Source organism: Aspergillus sclerotioniger (genome assembly GCF_003184525.1).
Source record: "Aspergillus sclerotioniger CBS 115572 chromosome Unknown BO94scaffold_2, whole genome shotgun sequence".
Taxonomy (NCBI): Eukaryota; Fungi; Ascomycota; class Eurotiomycetes; order Eurotiales; family Aspergillaceae; genus Aspergillus; species Aspergillus sclerotioniger.
Window position 1 is genome coordinate 132988 of NW_020290992.1, and position 16989 is coordinate 149976.

A 16989-nucleotide genomic window follows, 5' to 3' on the forward strand; every position below is an offset into this window, starting at 1 on the left:
GCATGCAAAAGAGAAAGAAAGCAAGTTAATGACAACGAAGAAAAGCAACTCTATTAAGAAAAGTAACCCCCGTGCACCGTCTTATCAACAATCAACAAATACACAAACAGAAGCTCTTATCCATCGTTTGGTTTCATACATCATCACTCAAACGTCATCTGGATTTCCTCCTCTTCATGCTCGGCCCATGCATTAGGCTCCAGAGCTATAGCTCCAAGCGTGCTGGCCCCGAGGGCCGGCATCGTGACGGAAGACCGAAGCTCCGGCCTCGACGGGGGGGCTTCGTAAGAGGCGGCAGGCTCGAAAGAAGAATGAGAGCGTGGTGGGGTATCGTGAAAGGACGTGTCAAAGGTCATCTCTAGTTCCTCCTCATGGTGCGTAGGAGCATAGACATCCCGAGAGGGACTGTAAGTCGGCGGCGTCCGGGCCGGAGGCGCTGGCACTTCGGCGCTCTTCAGTTCTTTGACCGTTGAAGGTGGTGCAGAAGGAGAAGGGCTCGCTGGAGAACTCAAATCTAATTTCATCGGGGGGAGCGTCGATTCAAGCTGCCTGACTTCGAGGTTCTCCGAGGCCAATTCGGCTCTGATGGCGTCGATATCGAACAGGACCGACCCGGCAGCATTCTCATTGGGACTCCGGGGCATGGCATTGTTGCGTTCCACGTCATATGTTTCCCAGCCTTTCTTCTGTGCCAATTTCCCGCGTTTGAACAGCCCGAATCGCTTCTTCTCCGGCTTGAGCTCTGCCTCCCGTCGCGCCTCATCGATCTCCCGAATCAATTCTCGTTGCCGCTCGGCATGATTTTCGGGATCGGGATCCTCGATTTCGGCAAATTCTTCGCTCAGCACTTCCCAGCCCACCTCCTTCAACAGCCGAGGAATGGCGGTACGGTAGTCCATATGGCCATTCACGATTTTGGTGACATCGAAGTTCTCCAGGCCCGGAACCCGATCCACTGGAGCGAGACCCGCCACTCGCATGATACCACCACTCGTGGCGCGGAACAGGTACCCGAGGATCCAATCATTCGAGGCGTATCCATTGACGAATCGACCGGACACCACACTGCGGGCTTTCAAGTACTCTTCCCTGTTGGCCACGATCGGTGACCCAAACATATACACGTTCTGAATTAGCCCATGAGCACCCCTGTCGGCAAGCTCTTTGAGGCAAGAAAAGATGACCCGGGAGCCCAGCGAGTATCCGAGAAGGGTTACAGGCCTCTTCCCGAGATTGCGGTCTCTCAGCGAGTCGGCCAGAATAAGTCCGGCTGCGTTGGCGCGGGTAAGCGACACGTTCCAAGGGTTGTCGATCAGATAGGACAGCTTGGTCAGAACAAGAGGTAGTTGTAGAGATGCCATCAAAGCAACCAGGACGGTTTGCCCCAGAACCTGTTGCAATCCCTGAGTCAAGGCCTATTTGACGTTAGCATATGTCTGAGCGATCCTAAGAGATGATGCTGCCTACCTCCGTAGCGAGAATATTGATGGTATCACCCATACTCCGGAGCATCTCGGGTTCCCACAAGACCGAGTATAGATCGCCCATAATGGGATCGACCGTACTGAACGGCAATCGGACGTCATCTACCTTACCCGTCATCCAACCAGCCACGGTGATAATAAGATTAACCCTCTTATTGTTGTGCAAGGGGCGGTATTCGAAGGTCTGAACAGGTCCCGTACGTTTCTGTGACGCACGCAACCCGATGGTGCCTCCAGTCAAGGTAGCACCGGAGGCAATCAGCGCTGTACCTCCAGCACCGCCCAGAAATGCGCTCGTCCCTGTAATGCCGACTGTCGTGAATCCAGCTGCTATGCCAGCGCCGATGACTGGGGCCAACAACCCGGCAGAGAGGCCAATCACTAGACCACCACCAACGGTGGCCAAGCCCATGACCATATACTTCCGTTTGAGGGCCATCTTTCGTCGCTTCTCCATATGCTCCGATTCATCCCACGTCTCCTTTTCTGCGGCTTCCTGCATCTCGAGGGCATCTATGACGCGCTTTTCGAAGCGGGCAATTTGCAGCCATGACACTTCCATCGACGCACCAACCCTTTCGAGCAATGTCCGCGACCGCGCATCATAGGCCGAATCTGCAATGAGAACGAGGAACAGATCGCAGAGCACTGTCCATCGGAGATCAATGTCGATCTTCGCTGACGTGGGCAGCTGAGATGGGGTTCGGACCTCTGGCAGATCTTCTCCCTCGTGGGTTTCATAAGGCGGTGGGGATGTTGACCTCGAGGATCTGTCGACCTCGGTAGATATGCTGCTTCGGTAGTCCTCCCTCGGCCTGGGCGAGGTGGGCAAGGACATGGTTTTCTTGGGCGTTTCGGGTTCTTCTGCCAGAGGATTCGTGACACGAGCGTTGCTCATGAGCGGCCGGACAAGGTCGGCCGGTTGCACGCCATGTCCTGCCAACTGCTCGATCATCACCTGCTCCGCGGTGTCAATGTCCATGTGGGAATAGAGCCTGGCCATCATTGCTTGACCCCACTTCCGCATCGAGTCGACGCCAGCTTGTCTTGCCTTGCGCGTGCCCTTAATCGGTGGGATCTTCTCCACGTCCAAAGTCATTTGATGTATAGTCAGCCTAGTTACCCCGACATATGCTATCCTCTGGCTCTCAGTAAGAAGGTCTTTCGTGGCTTGCAATTGGCTAACAGGGTCACGCAGCTCCTCTTCCATACCAGCGGCATTGGCGGCAGATTCTTTGAAGAGATAGCTCGTATCTTCATCCAAACTAGTCGCTGATTGAGCATCTTCGTCCAGCTGTACTCGAGTGTATCCCTTTCCTGCACCTCCAAGGCCGCTGTACACTGCTTCGCTGTCCTCCGGCTTCGTGCCACGGGCAACAAGCCGGCCATAGTCATCATATACATCGAATTCGCCCACGGCAGGCATATCTTTCCAGCCCCCATCGTCCTCTTCTTCTTCGCTTTCATCTTCCGCATCCCCGGCCCCATACAGATGCTGATGTGACCACTCGGATGGCTTCACAGATGCACGTTTCTTCTGTATAGAGGTACGTTCGGTACTAGCCTCGGGTAATTCCTGAGCTGGGTTCTCCGTGTACGGCGGCGGCGGTTCATCTTCCGGAAGATGGGACGGGTGGTCGGAAAGAGCACGCTTTTCGCTAGCTGTGGAAGCCTCCGCTGGCTCTTGAACGGGGGGCTCATGATTAGGCGACGTAGATGTCATAGACTGCAACGATGGAACCTCATTCACTTCCTTTTCCGCTACCTGGGATTTTTCCCCTACCCGATCACTCGTAGCCAACTCCTCTGGCGTAGCTTGTTGACCTCCACGTCTGCCCAAATCACCATCATCATCTGTACCCCCGGGTAGTTCAGCGACATCCTGAAATGTCTCCTCGCTGTCTGAGGACACTCTCTTAGGACGTACGCGGATTGGCAGCCCAAAGTCGTCTAGTTCCTCCTGTATCGACCCAGTATTCGGCCCCGAATACACTGTCTTTTTATCTACAGCCTTCCCATCGACCGGCCTGACGTTCTCTTTAAGTATCGTGACATTATCGCTGCTTTCCGTTCCAGCAGCCAGAGCCAAGGGGGGCGGAGTACCGGAAGCCTGGGAGAGGTGTGGCTGATCGGCAGGGAGGTCGACAGAATGGTCGGCGGCAGGGCTGGAGACTGAGCTCATTCTTCATCGACGTGTCAAATCCAGTGGGTGCAGTTGGCTCGTGTCGATTCTCGGTTCCCTAATACCACCGTGCAAGTTCCGACATGAATCGGGCCAAGGATGACCCATTCGTGCGAAAGGCACCGGGTGATCGAGACTGGTGTTGCTATGGCAGCTCTGAGGAGTAGGGCCTTTCCCCTGTGCCTGGCCAAGAAAGCTTGATTGAAGGCCAGTGGGCAGCTGGCGATTGAGCCGACAAGGAAGCAATGGGGTAGCGACGGAGGTCAAGGTACAGCGGACGGCGGGGACGGAGAAGTAACGGCGCAGGAGGAGCAGGAATGGTAATTGAGCATGGACGGAAATGGGGACTGAGGGTCGCTGGAGTCAGGACGAAGAGGACAGGATCGGAAGGCCAACAACACCTTTCCTGCTGGTTGATAGTCAGCCCAGGTGAATTCGGGGCCGATTTGGAAAGCAGCCTGCGACCGGGAGACGTGGTGCCGCATGGGGAGGGGGTCCAACTAACTAACCCAACTGCTCTGAAAGCAGTCCTCCACTTACTTCCCTCTCCTCAATCGCGGGTCCCCGGACTCTCCTCCCTTCAAGGCTTCACCCTCGTCTGGTTTTGAACCGGTCGGCGAGGAATTGGAACCGAACTCTCTCTCCTTGGACCTTGCAGTGGTGCAGGGGCCATGGCTGGACTTTTTTCTGCCCCGTCCTCTGCCATCCTTCTAAAAGAGCTCCCATACCGTAATTTACATTGTTGGGGACCGGGAATTACATAAACCTGAAGCCACAGGCATCATTTCCCATCCTTGGATCTGGGACCAGCCACTCTCTCAATCCTGGTCTTGGTTGGGAATCAATCGCTGCCTACGAAGTGCTGCACTATCTGCCAGGGCTTGTTTCTGACAACTGACACAGACAGGATTTAGCGTGGATTTGTACCCTGTCTGTTTCATCCTCCAGATAGCCCAACGGCTCCGTTCATTAGGGTCGAAGGAATCACCCAATATGCCCATAGGCTATCTTCCTGGTTTGACACCAGGTAGACCAACAGGTACCGATGTGTTGCTGGTAGTGAAAAGAAGGAGGGGTTTGATAAGTCTAAGACATAGGGAGCACTTGGGCCCGCCATGGTGGTTCAGAGCTCAGACAGTCAGACACACTGTGATCACCACGTGCTGCTAGGAGAATATCATGGCTTCCAGTTGTCAATTTAGTCGCCTCTTGCGATAGGTCTTTTGATCTATATGACACAAACTAATTTCTTGACTGACAAGCCCGAGACTTGATTGGACCAGCAATGAGTGATGGCTTGCACATACTTACCTTGGGAGTAACTTGCAGAACACCTCGAATAAGCGATTCCAGAGTCCGGAGTAAAGATTTCGATCAATGCCTAGATTTCACCAAATAGCTGGGTGTGTGGCTTGATCTGTGGCTTGATATACCCTTGTCATATTTGAAGCTATGAAGTTTGATCGGTCCAGAAGACCCAAGGACTAGCCGTAGCATACTCCGCACAGACAACCCAGATACCTACTCAGTTCAATAGAAGGAAACATACGGAAGATGTAGATACTGGCGTGCTGGTGAATGACGCGGAGGATGTTGAGGCCTGAGGGCTAAGGTCGTCCGTCGGCATCGGGCCGATGACCCTGGATCGGCCCATGGTGGCATGCCCGGAGGTCCGACAAAGTCCTTATGAACCCATGCATTGCCATTCACGACACATCCGATAACTCACTGGCATGGATTTCCCTTTTAGTCATTCGTGGGTCAATGGTGTACCTACTCCACAAGGTCAGCAGCATCTCCAACTTCCCAGGCTCCAACCCTGGTAACCCACATGGAACTGGATCTAAACAGCGAACTATATCTACGAAGCGAGTGCCAGGAGTCAGGTTAGACTCCACAGATCCCACTTTCGGAAATCTCCGGCGGTCATCAACGGCTTAACGCCGACGTTGGGTGACATCCATCTACCCCATCCGGCCGTCGGAGGTTCCATGTCTACCGAACCTCCGACGGTGAAACCTCGAGGGGTCTGCTCATGCGCGTCGCTTTCAGTGGAACAATATTGTTTCTGGTCTTTTTCCTTCTTCTACTGCGTGCTCCTGTTCGCAATTCACTTTTCCAAAGAGCCATGCTCACATTGCTCAGCGATACTAACGCCCTGGCATGTCTGTCTGTTGCTATGCCAGGCTGATAATGTCTATTCAGATGACTCGCAGGTCTGGCTAGGTTGCAGTGTGCAAGCAGACCCCTGCTTTCAGAGATTTCACCTCCTATTCGGATACCCAGCGTCAATCGACAACCAAGTTCTAAAACCCAGGCAAGCTGGGCATCGCGAAAATACTACCATCCGGAATCCATTCATCAAGCTCCATGCTCATTTTCGCAAATGATGGATTGCCCTGCGGACTGCCCCCTGGAGGCGTCCTCTGCTGCTGGACATCATAGCCATACTGAGGAGAAGGCATCATGGAAGGCTGGTAGCCGGCGAATTGGTTCATGTTGACCATGTTGTGGAATCCACTCTGGTCGGATGGCCACATCCGATCCGTCGCTGGTGATACACCATAACTCGTTCCCATGGTATTGAAAGGGACCATGGGCGAGAACTCAGCTTTCATTCCTAGCGACGCATGTGGCTGGGATGGGTCAAATGGCAGCGGGTTCTGATGCTGTGCAGGGATATGGCTCGGAGATACCTGTGTGACGGCGGTCATTTGAGAAATGAGCCCGGGGTTTCTCTGCATCTGTTGCTGCTGAAAGCGGTCATACCAACTTCGGGCTTTAATGGCGACCACCAAATACCATCGACTGGGGATTTTGTACTTCTGGCCACCGCTTGCCTCTGCCAGCCGTTTGCTCATTGCGTCCAAATATTTGTCGACATTTACAGTCTCAGCAGTCACAAACTCTCCCAGCGCACCGGTTCGAACGGAGTAATAAATTTTCAGCAGAGACATGACTGCCACTCCTACCCGGGTGTAGATTAGATTAGGGATCTTTCGCAACATCTCCGTGTCACACTCAAGGAAAAAGTCGAGCATCTCGTGGGCTGCGTTCATCCACTTGATGGTGAAGTCTACGCGCACCGCACTGACCGGCGTGCTGGCTAATGTGTCACCGCTATCTGGCGATGGGAGAGTATAGTACTGTTGCTTGATTGCATCCGGATCTCGGTAGCCCTCGCCGATAGCAAGCTCATAGATAGCAAGGTTGGTATAATGGTACTCGAAGTTCATAGGAACTGACAACCAGTTAGCTACAGCATGTTTTGCTTTTACTGCATCGAGAGAAGATTACCTGTGTGCATGTCCATGGATAGGTCCTTTTTCCACGACTGCATCCGGTTGTCGAACCACCTCAGGATGGCTTGGAGTCGTGACTCTGTGAGCGGAGCGGTTGAGCTGGTGTCGTCGAGCCCAAAGGAAGTCATCGCTTCATCAACTATCCTTTGGACCTCGAAACAGGTGGCCAAGTGTCTGTCGACTGCATTTGGTGAGCGTTCCAAGTGCTTCACGCACTCGCTCATCCAGTCGTTATAAAGAAGCAAATTGGGTCGGCGCGTTTTCATCGCAACACTGTCCTGAATTAGCCCGTTGGCCTCAATTGCATGCGAAATTGCATCTTACATGGACGTCAGATGATAACAGATCAAGATTGCCCTCGCTTGTTCCGCCATTGACTCATCATATGCCGCTTTTCTGTTCGTCCTGCGGTTGGAGTTTGGGGATACTCGGCATTTTGAAGCCAAGCCGATCTCCAGAGCCATGGTGGCAGCTATATGGGTGTATTGATAAAATTGCAATTTCAGAGGCGAATCGGGCGGGAAATAGAAGACAATCATGATCAACAAGGCTTGGACTAACTCCAAGGACTTTTCTCCGCCGATAAAGAAGCGTTCTGCATAAACTCGGATCAGCTCGCGGTTGAGTACGGCGGCTAGGTTGGCATCCAGGGAGACCGCAGCTGCGGCAATAACAGAGAGAAAGAGCACCGGTTTCGAACAACGCAGTTGGGAGGCGGTTGTATCCGGCGGCAATACGACGATTGGAGCAAACGCCGTGAGCTCGGTGACAAAGAAGGCGACTAAATCGTTGGCATACTCCAGCGAGATCAGCCCCCGATCCACGACATCACTCTCCAGTATTTTTTCAAGCGAGTAGCTTGTTGAGACAGGATTGGCAGCTGAACCGGGCGCGGCACAATTGTCGAAGGTGGTACTTTGGTATGGGGAGGTTGATGGGAAGCTGGGTGACAACTCCATGGGCCTGGCCGATCCCGATGCGCTGCTCGGAGGACCTGTGTCGGCGGACATGGGATCGTTAAAATTTGGTCCTAGGTCGGGTTCTCCTGAGTCCTCCCCCTCGCTGTCTACGCTTTCTGCGCTGCTCTCATCCACCCGTAACCTATCCTTCAGTAGAGAGCGCATCTGCCGCATTTCTCTTTCCAGCTGTGCCACCCGAGAATCTGTCCGCTTGCGCGGTCGCCGTCTTTGGGGCGCCACGAAGACACAGGTCCTGTTGGCTTTGGCGCATCGCTGGCACTGGTTTGGCGTCGAGGGATCGGGTAAACAACGGACTTTGAGTCCTCGACACGATTCGCAAGATCGGTTCAACTGCTGTGCGGTCGCCGCCTGTGATAAGGCGTTGGGGTCGTCAGGGAGCATTGTGGGTGTCTTCGACATTTTGGCCCCCACACCTGGTTACAGGATGATGTAGGTAGTAGTAAGTAACTAGACCACGCGCGATCGACAGTAGAAAAACAAGGGTTCGAAAATAAACTGGGTCTGAAAAGTGGTTTCGCAGCGGTTGCTCCAACTGATCTGACAATGTTACTTGTCCTCAAGAGTCCTCTCAAGTTGGACCGAATGGTGTTAAAAGCAGATGTGCAGGATGGGTATTAACGTTGCCATTTCACGTCGGTCGAGCGAGGTTCGAAGAGATTCAGAAGCCGATCCAATGGAGATTAACAACTATATTGTAGACACAACCCTGGAAGACATCCAATTGGATGCCCACTGGCAGGGAAATCTGCAGAGGTCGCCATGTACCCGGTGCCGCAAGTAGGCGGAGTTGGTGCAGCCGCAGAATCCAGCTGAAGCAGTGGGACGCATACAAGCCCCAGTCATGTGAGAGGCCAGCCACAGGGGAAGGTCCAACGACTAAATTCAAAAGAGCCTTTCTTTGCGGTTCCAGGGCCAGGATGGTGCCATTGCTGATTTGCTGGGAGGGGGTTGGCTCGAGGAGAAAGGCCTAAGGTTAGTGCAATCTTTAGTCGGCCGTTCTCTTTGGCGAACGGCAGGCAGAAGTGGAGAGATTAGATCAACTTTGAACGGGGAGCGGGAAGATCCAAGATACGGTGGTTAGTACGGAGTAGATGGACAGTGTGTGCTTACTCTGTACCTGCAGCTTGCCAGCTACATATGTAGTAGATAGTAAGTACTATAGGATGGAGTCGGAGCAGGTTAGCATCCCTCTGCTCCGCTCTTTGACATCTTCCAGCCGAAGATAGAAGTCATGGTGAAAAGGGGAAGGGAAGAAAGTCTAGTCACTTAGGTACTAGTCACTGGAAAACAGCCAAATTAGCTGCGATAACACAGAAAGAAAATCCCAAACCTGACGAATCATTGGAACCGATTTCCCCGACGCGCCCGGAAGATCTGATCCACTGGCCAATCACAGATGCGCCTCGCGACATCGCGCCCAACGGCATCAATTGCCCGATTTGGTAATCTCAGAGGCCCACGGGAATTGAATTAGACGCTGGAGATTGTCATGGTTCAATTTCCTGCGCTGCATGTCTTCCAAGGAAGCTGAAGAGGTATTTAGGACCATTTCCGGTAGTACCGCACGATGTCCTCGCTATAGTACAATAGCCTTGCCTACCGGACGGTCACGGTCGAGAATGGACAGTGATAATAGGCAAAGCGATAGCCACAATCTCGAGATCAAAAGTAGGTGATGTGGGGTGCGAACTCCATAACTAGTGACATTGTCGGTTTGTCAGATAATGTGAGCAAGGATGGAATGCCTCGAAAGTAGACAAGTGCTCGCGTAACCATCCTTACAGCCGGCCTGTGTTGTTCATACACGAGGCTGACATTGCCTGCAGGTCTGTCATTGATGGATTAAACTGTACGCATGTAGGTATTATTTTTAGGTTTGGGCTTCAGCAGCGTTTTCAGGACTGGCTGCAGTCTGCACGTTATGGTTTCCAAGGTTCAGCGACATGTCTCGGCAGTATATATCCGTGTCCCAGAGATGCAGCATTGTCTTGTCGTGTTGTGCTGAGGCATGATCGGTGAGTAGTACTTATGCATGTTGCATTCATGACTAGCATCTAGGACAGAGAATGTGAATATACTTTAATGGCGATAGAGGAGCCACAATCTCACATTGTTCTCGGGATAAGACTTGCCTAGAAAGCCTGAGAGTAGATTATGATTCGCTCGTCTATCCATTGTATTTGGGTGATGCTGAGACACGGTGACGTCTGTTCCATGACCGAAAGAGACCACAATAGGAATGATCCGGTAGGCCTATTGGCTTCCAAGAGCGGCATAGACATAGTTTGTGCATACCAGTGGCCTCAGTGGAGTACTGAATGTACTGTGTATACTGTATAGGAAGACTGGAAGGAGCAATAAAGCAACATAGGCTATGATCACAGTGAATCTCAATTCTAACGTGTTGAATGTTTATCGATGCAGTGGAGGCCCCCCACTTTTTTTTTTATCAAGGCATGACTTCCCTATCGGCCGCGTGGAGCATTACTGCCCTTGCTTTTTAACTGTACAACGCGAAACCGTCTAGCCGCTTCATTAAGGGTGGTGAAGGGGGCTTGACCAGAAAAGAGCCTGAGACCCAGCCTCGTCATCCGTTCCCGGTGTGATGACAGCAGCAGGAGGCCAACTGTCACCTGAAACTAGGGACGGTTTGGATGGTGAGCGGGTAAAGTGAGGAGGGTATTGGGCCCATGGGTGGAGTGGACATGCCACTACCAGGCTATGACGCGGCCCCAATGCCGCGGACCACCCACTTTGCACGCATCTCAGGTGCGAACCCAAGACAAAGGTAGGCGTCCTCGGGCTAACTCTTGTCGGAACAAGCCGTGCTATCTTCGTCATGCTATTGGCCTCAGACCGCGTACGCAAGGTACTAGACGGGCGTCTAGTGGTTTCTAGTGTCGGTGATACACACATCCCCAGGATAGTATCTACTTGATACTGTGTAGATACACGATAGATAGATAGGACCCTCCGGACGTAGTAGAACATCCAAGGAAACGAACAAGATGGCTGCAACGCTGACACGCAGAGTCTGCCAGGCCATCCACCCGGATCGGCACTGTAAGGCCATCGCCAAGGCTGGCAAGGCTGGTCAGTTCCGGTTCTCCAGGCCATTGCCACTCGCTGCAGCGGCGGACGGTAACTGAGCACGCGACCGGGCCCCCCGTAGATACATACGCTGTATGGCTGCGGTTCTTTTTATACGTCTTCCCTGCCGATCTCCATGGCGATTCGTGGTTTTCCTTGGTTCCCCATCTGTCTTATTATCCTACGCCGCACTGATTACGTCGCTCTCTCTTGAATTAAAAATCTACTACTATCACTATCTACTACTAATACTAACTTCTCCTTCCCCTTCTTCTTTTATTGTACTTTTTATCCAAAACCCTTTCATCCCCCCGGCCCCGATTCGCCGGTCCCTGGAACTCTCTTCGCCCGCTCCCCCCTTGAACCTTTCGGCACAACGGATCCCGCCCATTCCGTCTGGTTAGCAGCGCGAACACCTTCGCCTTATCTGCGCCATCGTGCAACCGCGGATAAGAGCATGCGCTTTCCCGAGTCATTGAGTTGAAAGTGAGAAACCCTCGTCTTTTGTCCCGCCATGTGGTCTTCACCCCCCCGACTTCTTCTTGGCCTCTATGGGCTGTTGTCGGCCGTGGGATCGGCTCGCGCCGATGTCGATTTCATGAGTGTGAGGCCCAGTATGGTCAAGGATTATACAGGCTCAGGAGGTGAGCCGGGAGAGAAATATTTCAGTAAGTCTGGCCTGATCCGACTGTGGCTCAGTTGCCATGGGCTCGTGTTGGCTAGTATCTTGATCTAACTGCTCGCAGAGGAATCTAGGTATGCGATAGCGCGTAATCGTGGGCGGTGTCTCTCTGCTGGTTCTGGCTAACGTTAATCTACACTAGCTTTCATTACCACTATGATGGACGGTATGTCTGGTTCCACTGAACTGAATCCTGCGGTGGCTAATTCTCTTGGTAGCTTCGCATCTGAACCTCTTTCTGAGGACAAGACTGTCCCACATCTGTCGGAACTCATCCGGACCTATCTCTCGACAATGGGGGACCTTGGGGCCGAAACATGGATAATGCACGGCACTCTGTTGGCATGGTGGTGGAACCAGAAGGTGTGATCCGAAACCACGGTTGTTTACAATGTGCCGCCCGCTGACGGAAGGGCAGATCTTCCCATGGGACAATGATCTCGACGTTCAGATCTCCGAGCCAACCATCCATTTCCTAGCCGATTATTACAATATGACCGAACACCACTTTGATATCCCCGGAGTGGAAGGCGGCCGAACCTATCTACTGGAAATCAACCCGAACTATGTCGTCCGGTCGACCGATGACAAGTTGAACGTGATTGATGGCCGCTGGATCGACACTTCTTCCGGACTTTTCATTGATATCACGGCGGTACGCAAAGACGACGAGCGGAGGAAACATGGCGACCCTGGCTCTTTGATGTGCAAAGATGGCCACCGCTTCGATGTGAGTGGCGTGCGAACCGGTGACACAACAGCTTGGCTGACTTGGCGTTAGGAAACCGAAATCTTCCCGCTGCGCAACAGCTATTTCGAAGATGTCCCGGTCAAGATCCCGTTCGAATATGTTCGTTTGCTCAAAAAGGAGTACGGCTCCAAGTCGATGACTTCTTCTGTGTTCCAAGGGTATGCCTCTGACCTGTTCTCATTCATTTTCGTCCAACTAATGCCCGACACAGTTATCACTTCAACCAAGTCACTCAAGTGTGGGATAGACTCAGGTAAGTCTCATGCGCCCGAACAATTTGTGATTTCTTGCTCATAAGTTCTTGCTGTAGGAAGAAGAGGTTCTGGCGGCGACAGGAGGCTGACCATCCGGTTCGGACCACGCCCCTCGGGCCCCTATTCCGATGATCGTGCGACTGTACGATATTGGATTTCGGAGCTCTTGATGTTCTCCTATTACATCAGAGCTTGTGTATGACAGTAACGATATAGCTGGCCCAGCACCTAGATAGTGACTTTCGACTTCATTTGCATATACGGCGTTTGCCTTGGGTGCGCTACATCCCGCATCTTGGCTATATTTGGCGTTTGGTTCATTCCAGTATATACTCTGGATCTTGTTTGATTCTTGTGACTTGCACGGATATATTGAAGATTTATGCTGGCAGCTACTGATGCATAGGCTGCTTAGCAACCAAGCCCACCGAGGGCTTTGTGAACATATATAATACGATTTATCTGACTGTATGATGCATAGTATTGAGATTGCAATAAATGGTCTGTATAGAACACTATCAATGCTGAATGAGTAGTCGTTTAGCTGGACACGATCAGGCATTCAGATCACCTCGACCGATTACACTTATAGGTCAACAGAGCCAAGCTGACACTCAAAATGTAAATGCCTGCACAAACAGATCATCAACTATCAGTCGAAACATGAGAATAAAAACCAGCTCATTCACAAAGATTCTTAATAGCCTTCCAGGGATTGCATTGTAATAAGGGATCTGGTTGGAATAAGACTGCTGAATGGGTCTCAGGCGGGCCCTGCTATAATCGACTACACCACAACGGGTTCAAATGCTTGTTTAGGGACCGTTGGTATCATGGTGCTGTTTAGAATGCGTCCACGATGGAGCCCGGCAGGTGGATAAAGCTTGGGGCTCCCGAAATAGAAGCATGCCATAGTTAACTACACCGTACACGAGGTGACTCAGCCGTCAGCGTGTGATGTCAATCAGATAAGCGCGGGATGCCTGAGGACCGGTGTTGGCAGGTTTTTATTGGATCAGATTCCGAATCAATCCGCACCGCGATGGTGCCGTCGGTGCCTTGCACTGGCTGTGTATGATCGTCAATTTCCTCCACCAACAAAGATGGAGCAGACGCTGGCTAAAAGAATGTTATCTTTCTGCTGCGATGCTGCGATGCTGCAGCTTGGCGACCCACGTGATTGACCAACATGATTAGTCAGTGGCTGGGCGCCAAGCCGAAGCGGCCGGGGCCAGAAGGACCGGCGTGCAGCCAATGGGAAGGCCCGAGGTCCTCCCGGGTTCCCGCTATGAGTCGATGACTGAAGATCCAGGTCAGGCGCGAAGAGGCTTGATAATCTACCCTTGTTTAGTTGATCCTTTATGGTCTCCCACTGACTCGCCGAGAATTTTCACTCTTCAACGAACTCTTGCTGACCAAACTCCCGCGTGCGAGGATGTGGTTTGGTGGGGAATCTGTTCTGCTCAGCAACTCATCATCCACGCCATGTCGTTCCCATCGATCGAGTCCACTTCGCCTGTGAACGCAGCTTCAGCCCCATCGTCCCTCTCTCCCAGGAACGGGTCTGACGTTGTTCCTGGCCCGCACACCTCCCTCAATGCCCATGTCGTCTCACATTCCGCACAGGACAGCCTGCGTAGCTGCATCACCTGCCGTCGGAGAAAAGTTCGCTGCAACAAGAAAACCCCTTGCTCCAACTGTGTCAAGGCCGGCATCCAGTGTATTTTCCCCCCTCCTGGACGGGCGCCCCGCAAAGTCAAACGCCCTCAAGATGCCGAACTCCTGTCCCGATTAAGGCGCCTCGAGGGCGTCATTGAACACCTCAGTGAAAAGAAAACGAGCAGTGCTCCTCCTTCGTCCGAAACGCCTTCCCCCCGTTTACAGCAACACAGTGAGAATCCGCCCGCTCCCCCAGTTCAGCCTCAAGCTCCTCAACATGAGGGCGACGGCGATGGCTGTCCACTTCTGTTGGATGCAGCCAAACTGGATCCCACCAGACCCATAGCACAGCGAAATGTGGAGCATGAGTTTGGTAGATTGGTTATCGAAGAAAGTCGAAGTCGTTATGTTAGCAATCGATTCTGGGCTAGTCTTGGAGATGAAGTGAGCTACTCCTGATACCCATCTGGACTCATCGTGCTAATGCTTGTTTAGATTGAGGAGCTCCAGGATATTCTCGATCCATCATCCTCCGATGAGGAGGATTATCCGTCCCCCGAGACATCGTCAAGTCACTCAGCCAACCACGACGGCTTCTTATTTGGGTTTTATTCTGCTTCGCACTCATTGCACGAATTTCTTCCTTCCAAATCCCAGGTTCCGAAGTTATGGAACACGTGGTTGGATAATGTGGCCCCGTTGATACCCATTGTTCATAAGGCGTCGGCTCAGCAAATATTTACCACGGCTGCCCAAGATCCGAGCAGCCTGGATAAGAACTTTGAGGCACTGTTTCTTGCCATGTGCCTGGTTTCCATTATCAGCTTGTCGCCAGAGCAATGTTCACTGCGTCTGGGAGAAGAACGGGATGTAGCTGTCAAGCGGTATCGTTTCGCTGTTGAGCAAGCGCTAGCTAAAGCGGATCTCCTGAATACCCAGAATATCACACTCCTGCAAGCTCTAGTGGTATTTCTCATCGGAATCCGTCGGGAAGACGACACCAAGTTTGTGTGGTCTATGACGGCGCTTGTCCTTCGGCTTGCGCAAGGACTCGGTCTCCACCGAGACGGCACCAACTTTGGGCTGAAACCTTTTGAAACAGAGATGCGCCGACGACTGTGGTGGCATATATGCTTGCTGGACATCCGGTCGGCAGAGGACCATGGATCCGATGCCCAGATCCACGAACGATTGTACGATACTCGACTTCCATTGAACATCAATGACGAAGACATTACGCCGGACATGCAGGAACCTCCCCAGGAACACGTGGGCTGGACGGAGATGACCTTTTGTTTGATCCGATGTGATATCACGGTTGCTGTGCGCCGGGTGAGCTACGCATGTCCGAACGGCCATTTCGCTGCGGCAGCTCGGCATCTCGACCCCGATAACTGTGCAAGGCTGATTCGGTCTATCAACAACCGCATCGAAGACCGATATATAAAGCATTGCGACATGAACATTCCCATTCAGTGGGTTTGCGCGACAATTGGTCGTCTCATCCTGACCAAGCTGTGGCTTGTCATCCATCATCCGATGACCCGGCCTGAGCGTGGACTAAAGCTGAGCCACGCGAATCGCGAGAGCCTGTTTGCCACGTCAGTCGAGGTAGTTGAGTTCCAGCGACTATTGGATGGCGACGTTAAAACGTACAAATGGAGCTGGCTGTTTGCTACTAACATGCAGTGGCATGCCATTGCCTTTGTACTCTCGGAGCTATGCGTGCGCCCGCTTAGCCCTCTTACGGATCGAGCGTGGAAAGCTGTGAGCACATTGTACACTGAATGGATTAAGAACAGCAAGCAGCGCAAGGGAATGCTCTGGCGTCCTCTTTCCCGGCTGATGAAGCGAGCCACTGCGTTCCGGGCCAAGCAGGAGGAGATGCAGGCGCAAATGAGTTCCAACGTGTGCCCAGTGCAGGATATCTCACCCACCGGTCGCCACGGGCTTGGGCTTGTACCGGCCTCTATTCTACCCCGAGCGCTGGCGCTTCAGCCCTTACCAACCAGCCCAATCAATGATACAGGCACTTTTCCTGACAACGGCGGCATGGATTTTGATATTCGAAAAGGCCCCATAGGTATAATTGAGGAGTTATTCCCAGAGACAGATTGGCTTAACCCTGCCACAGCTGCCAGCCTCCAACAGCCGGTGAACTCGGGCGCGTCAATGGAGACGCTAGTGAGGCCGACGGAGACGGAGACGCAGCCAGGGATGCCGAATAATCTGAATTGGGAGGAGTGGGATCAGGTCATGACTGATTTCCAGATGGACCTGCACGCCACGAATACGCAGAATCCGTTTGGCAATGCTCTGGACTGGCTTGCTTGAGGGGTTGATGTACATGTGTTTATTTTTGTGATACCAAGTTGACGGCCCTGGTGGCCGTCTTATTGAGGGCTCTCTACCCTGGGACCTGTGAATGTCTCCTCTCCATATGATCAACAAGACTCTCCATTCAACGATATGAATAGGTTATATAATGACTATGTCGATGACAATAATTGAAATGAACTTACATTGGCACTTTTGTCGGAATTGAGCCCAATCCACCAGGTCACTGTAACTAAGCGTACCTACACCAGAGTAGCATCAGAAATAG

At 52.4% G+C, this 16989-nt stretch overlaps 5 protein-coding genes across 5 annotated transcripts; 2 read left to right on the forward strand and 3 right to left on the reverse strand.

Moving 5' to 3' along the window:
• Positions 1-143: 143 nt before the first annotated feature.
• BO94DRAFT_541630 (TMCO4 family protein) lies at positions 144-3666 on the reverse strand (the record flags this gene model as incomplete). The annotated part of the gene is made up of 2 exons (XM_025613050.1): positions 144-1415; positions 1468-3666. The coding sequence occupies 2 exons, from the start codon at positions 3664-3666 to the stop codon at positions 144-146; spliced, it is 3471 nt and encodes a 1156-aa protein (XP_025472260.1).
• Positions 3667-5972: 2306 nt separating this feature from the next.
• On the reverse strand, positions 5973-8347 carry BO94DRAFT_455010 (C6 zinc finger domain protein; the record flags this gene model as incomplete). Its single annotated transcript, XM_025607629.1, has 3 exons — positions 5973-6907; positions 6964-7241; positions 7293-8347. The coding sequence occupies 3 exons, from the start codon at positions 8345-8347 to the stop codon at positions 5973-5975; spliced, it is 2268 nt and encodes a 755-aa protein (XP_025472261.1).
• Positions 8348-10408: 2061 nt separating this feature from the next.
• BO94DRAFT_128039 (uncharacterized protein) lies at positions 10409-11309 on the reverse strand. The gene has a single exon (XM_025605622.1). It carries the CDS (start codon positions 11063-11065, stop codon positions 10484-10486), a length of 582 nt encoding a protein of 193 aa, XP_025472262.1. The 5' UTR covers positions 11066-11309; the 3' UTR covers positions 10409-10483.
• Positions 11175-13218, forward strand: BO94DRAFT_619923 (putative mannosylphosphorylation protein (Mnn4)). Its single transcript, XM_025616899.1, has 8 exons — positions 11175-11706; positions 11785-11794; positions 11863-11886; positions 11939-12083; positions 12139-12450; positions 12502-12629; positions 12683-12724; positions 12782-13218. Exons 1-8 carry the CDS (start codon positions 11553-11555, stop codon positions 12855-12857), a joined length of 891 nt encoding a protein of 296 aa, XP_025472263.1. The 5' UTR covers positions 11175-11552; the 3' UTR covers positions 12858-13218.
• An 861-nt stretch (positions 13219-14079) lies between these two features.
• On the forward strand, positions 14080-16922 carry BO94DRAFT_482054 (putative C6 transcription factor). Its single transcript, XM_025608878.1, has 2 exons — positions 14080-14828; positions 14880-16922. The coding sequence occupies exons 1-2, from the start codon at positions 14211-14213 to the stop codon at positions 16716-16718; spliced, it is 2457 nt and encodes an 818-aa protein (XP_025472264.1). The 5' UTR covers positions 14080-14210; the 3' UTR covers positions 16719-16922.
• Positions 16923-16989: the final 67 nt, after the last annotated feature.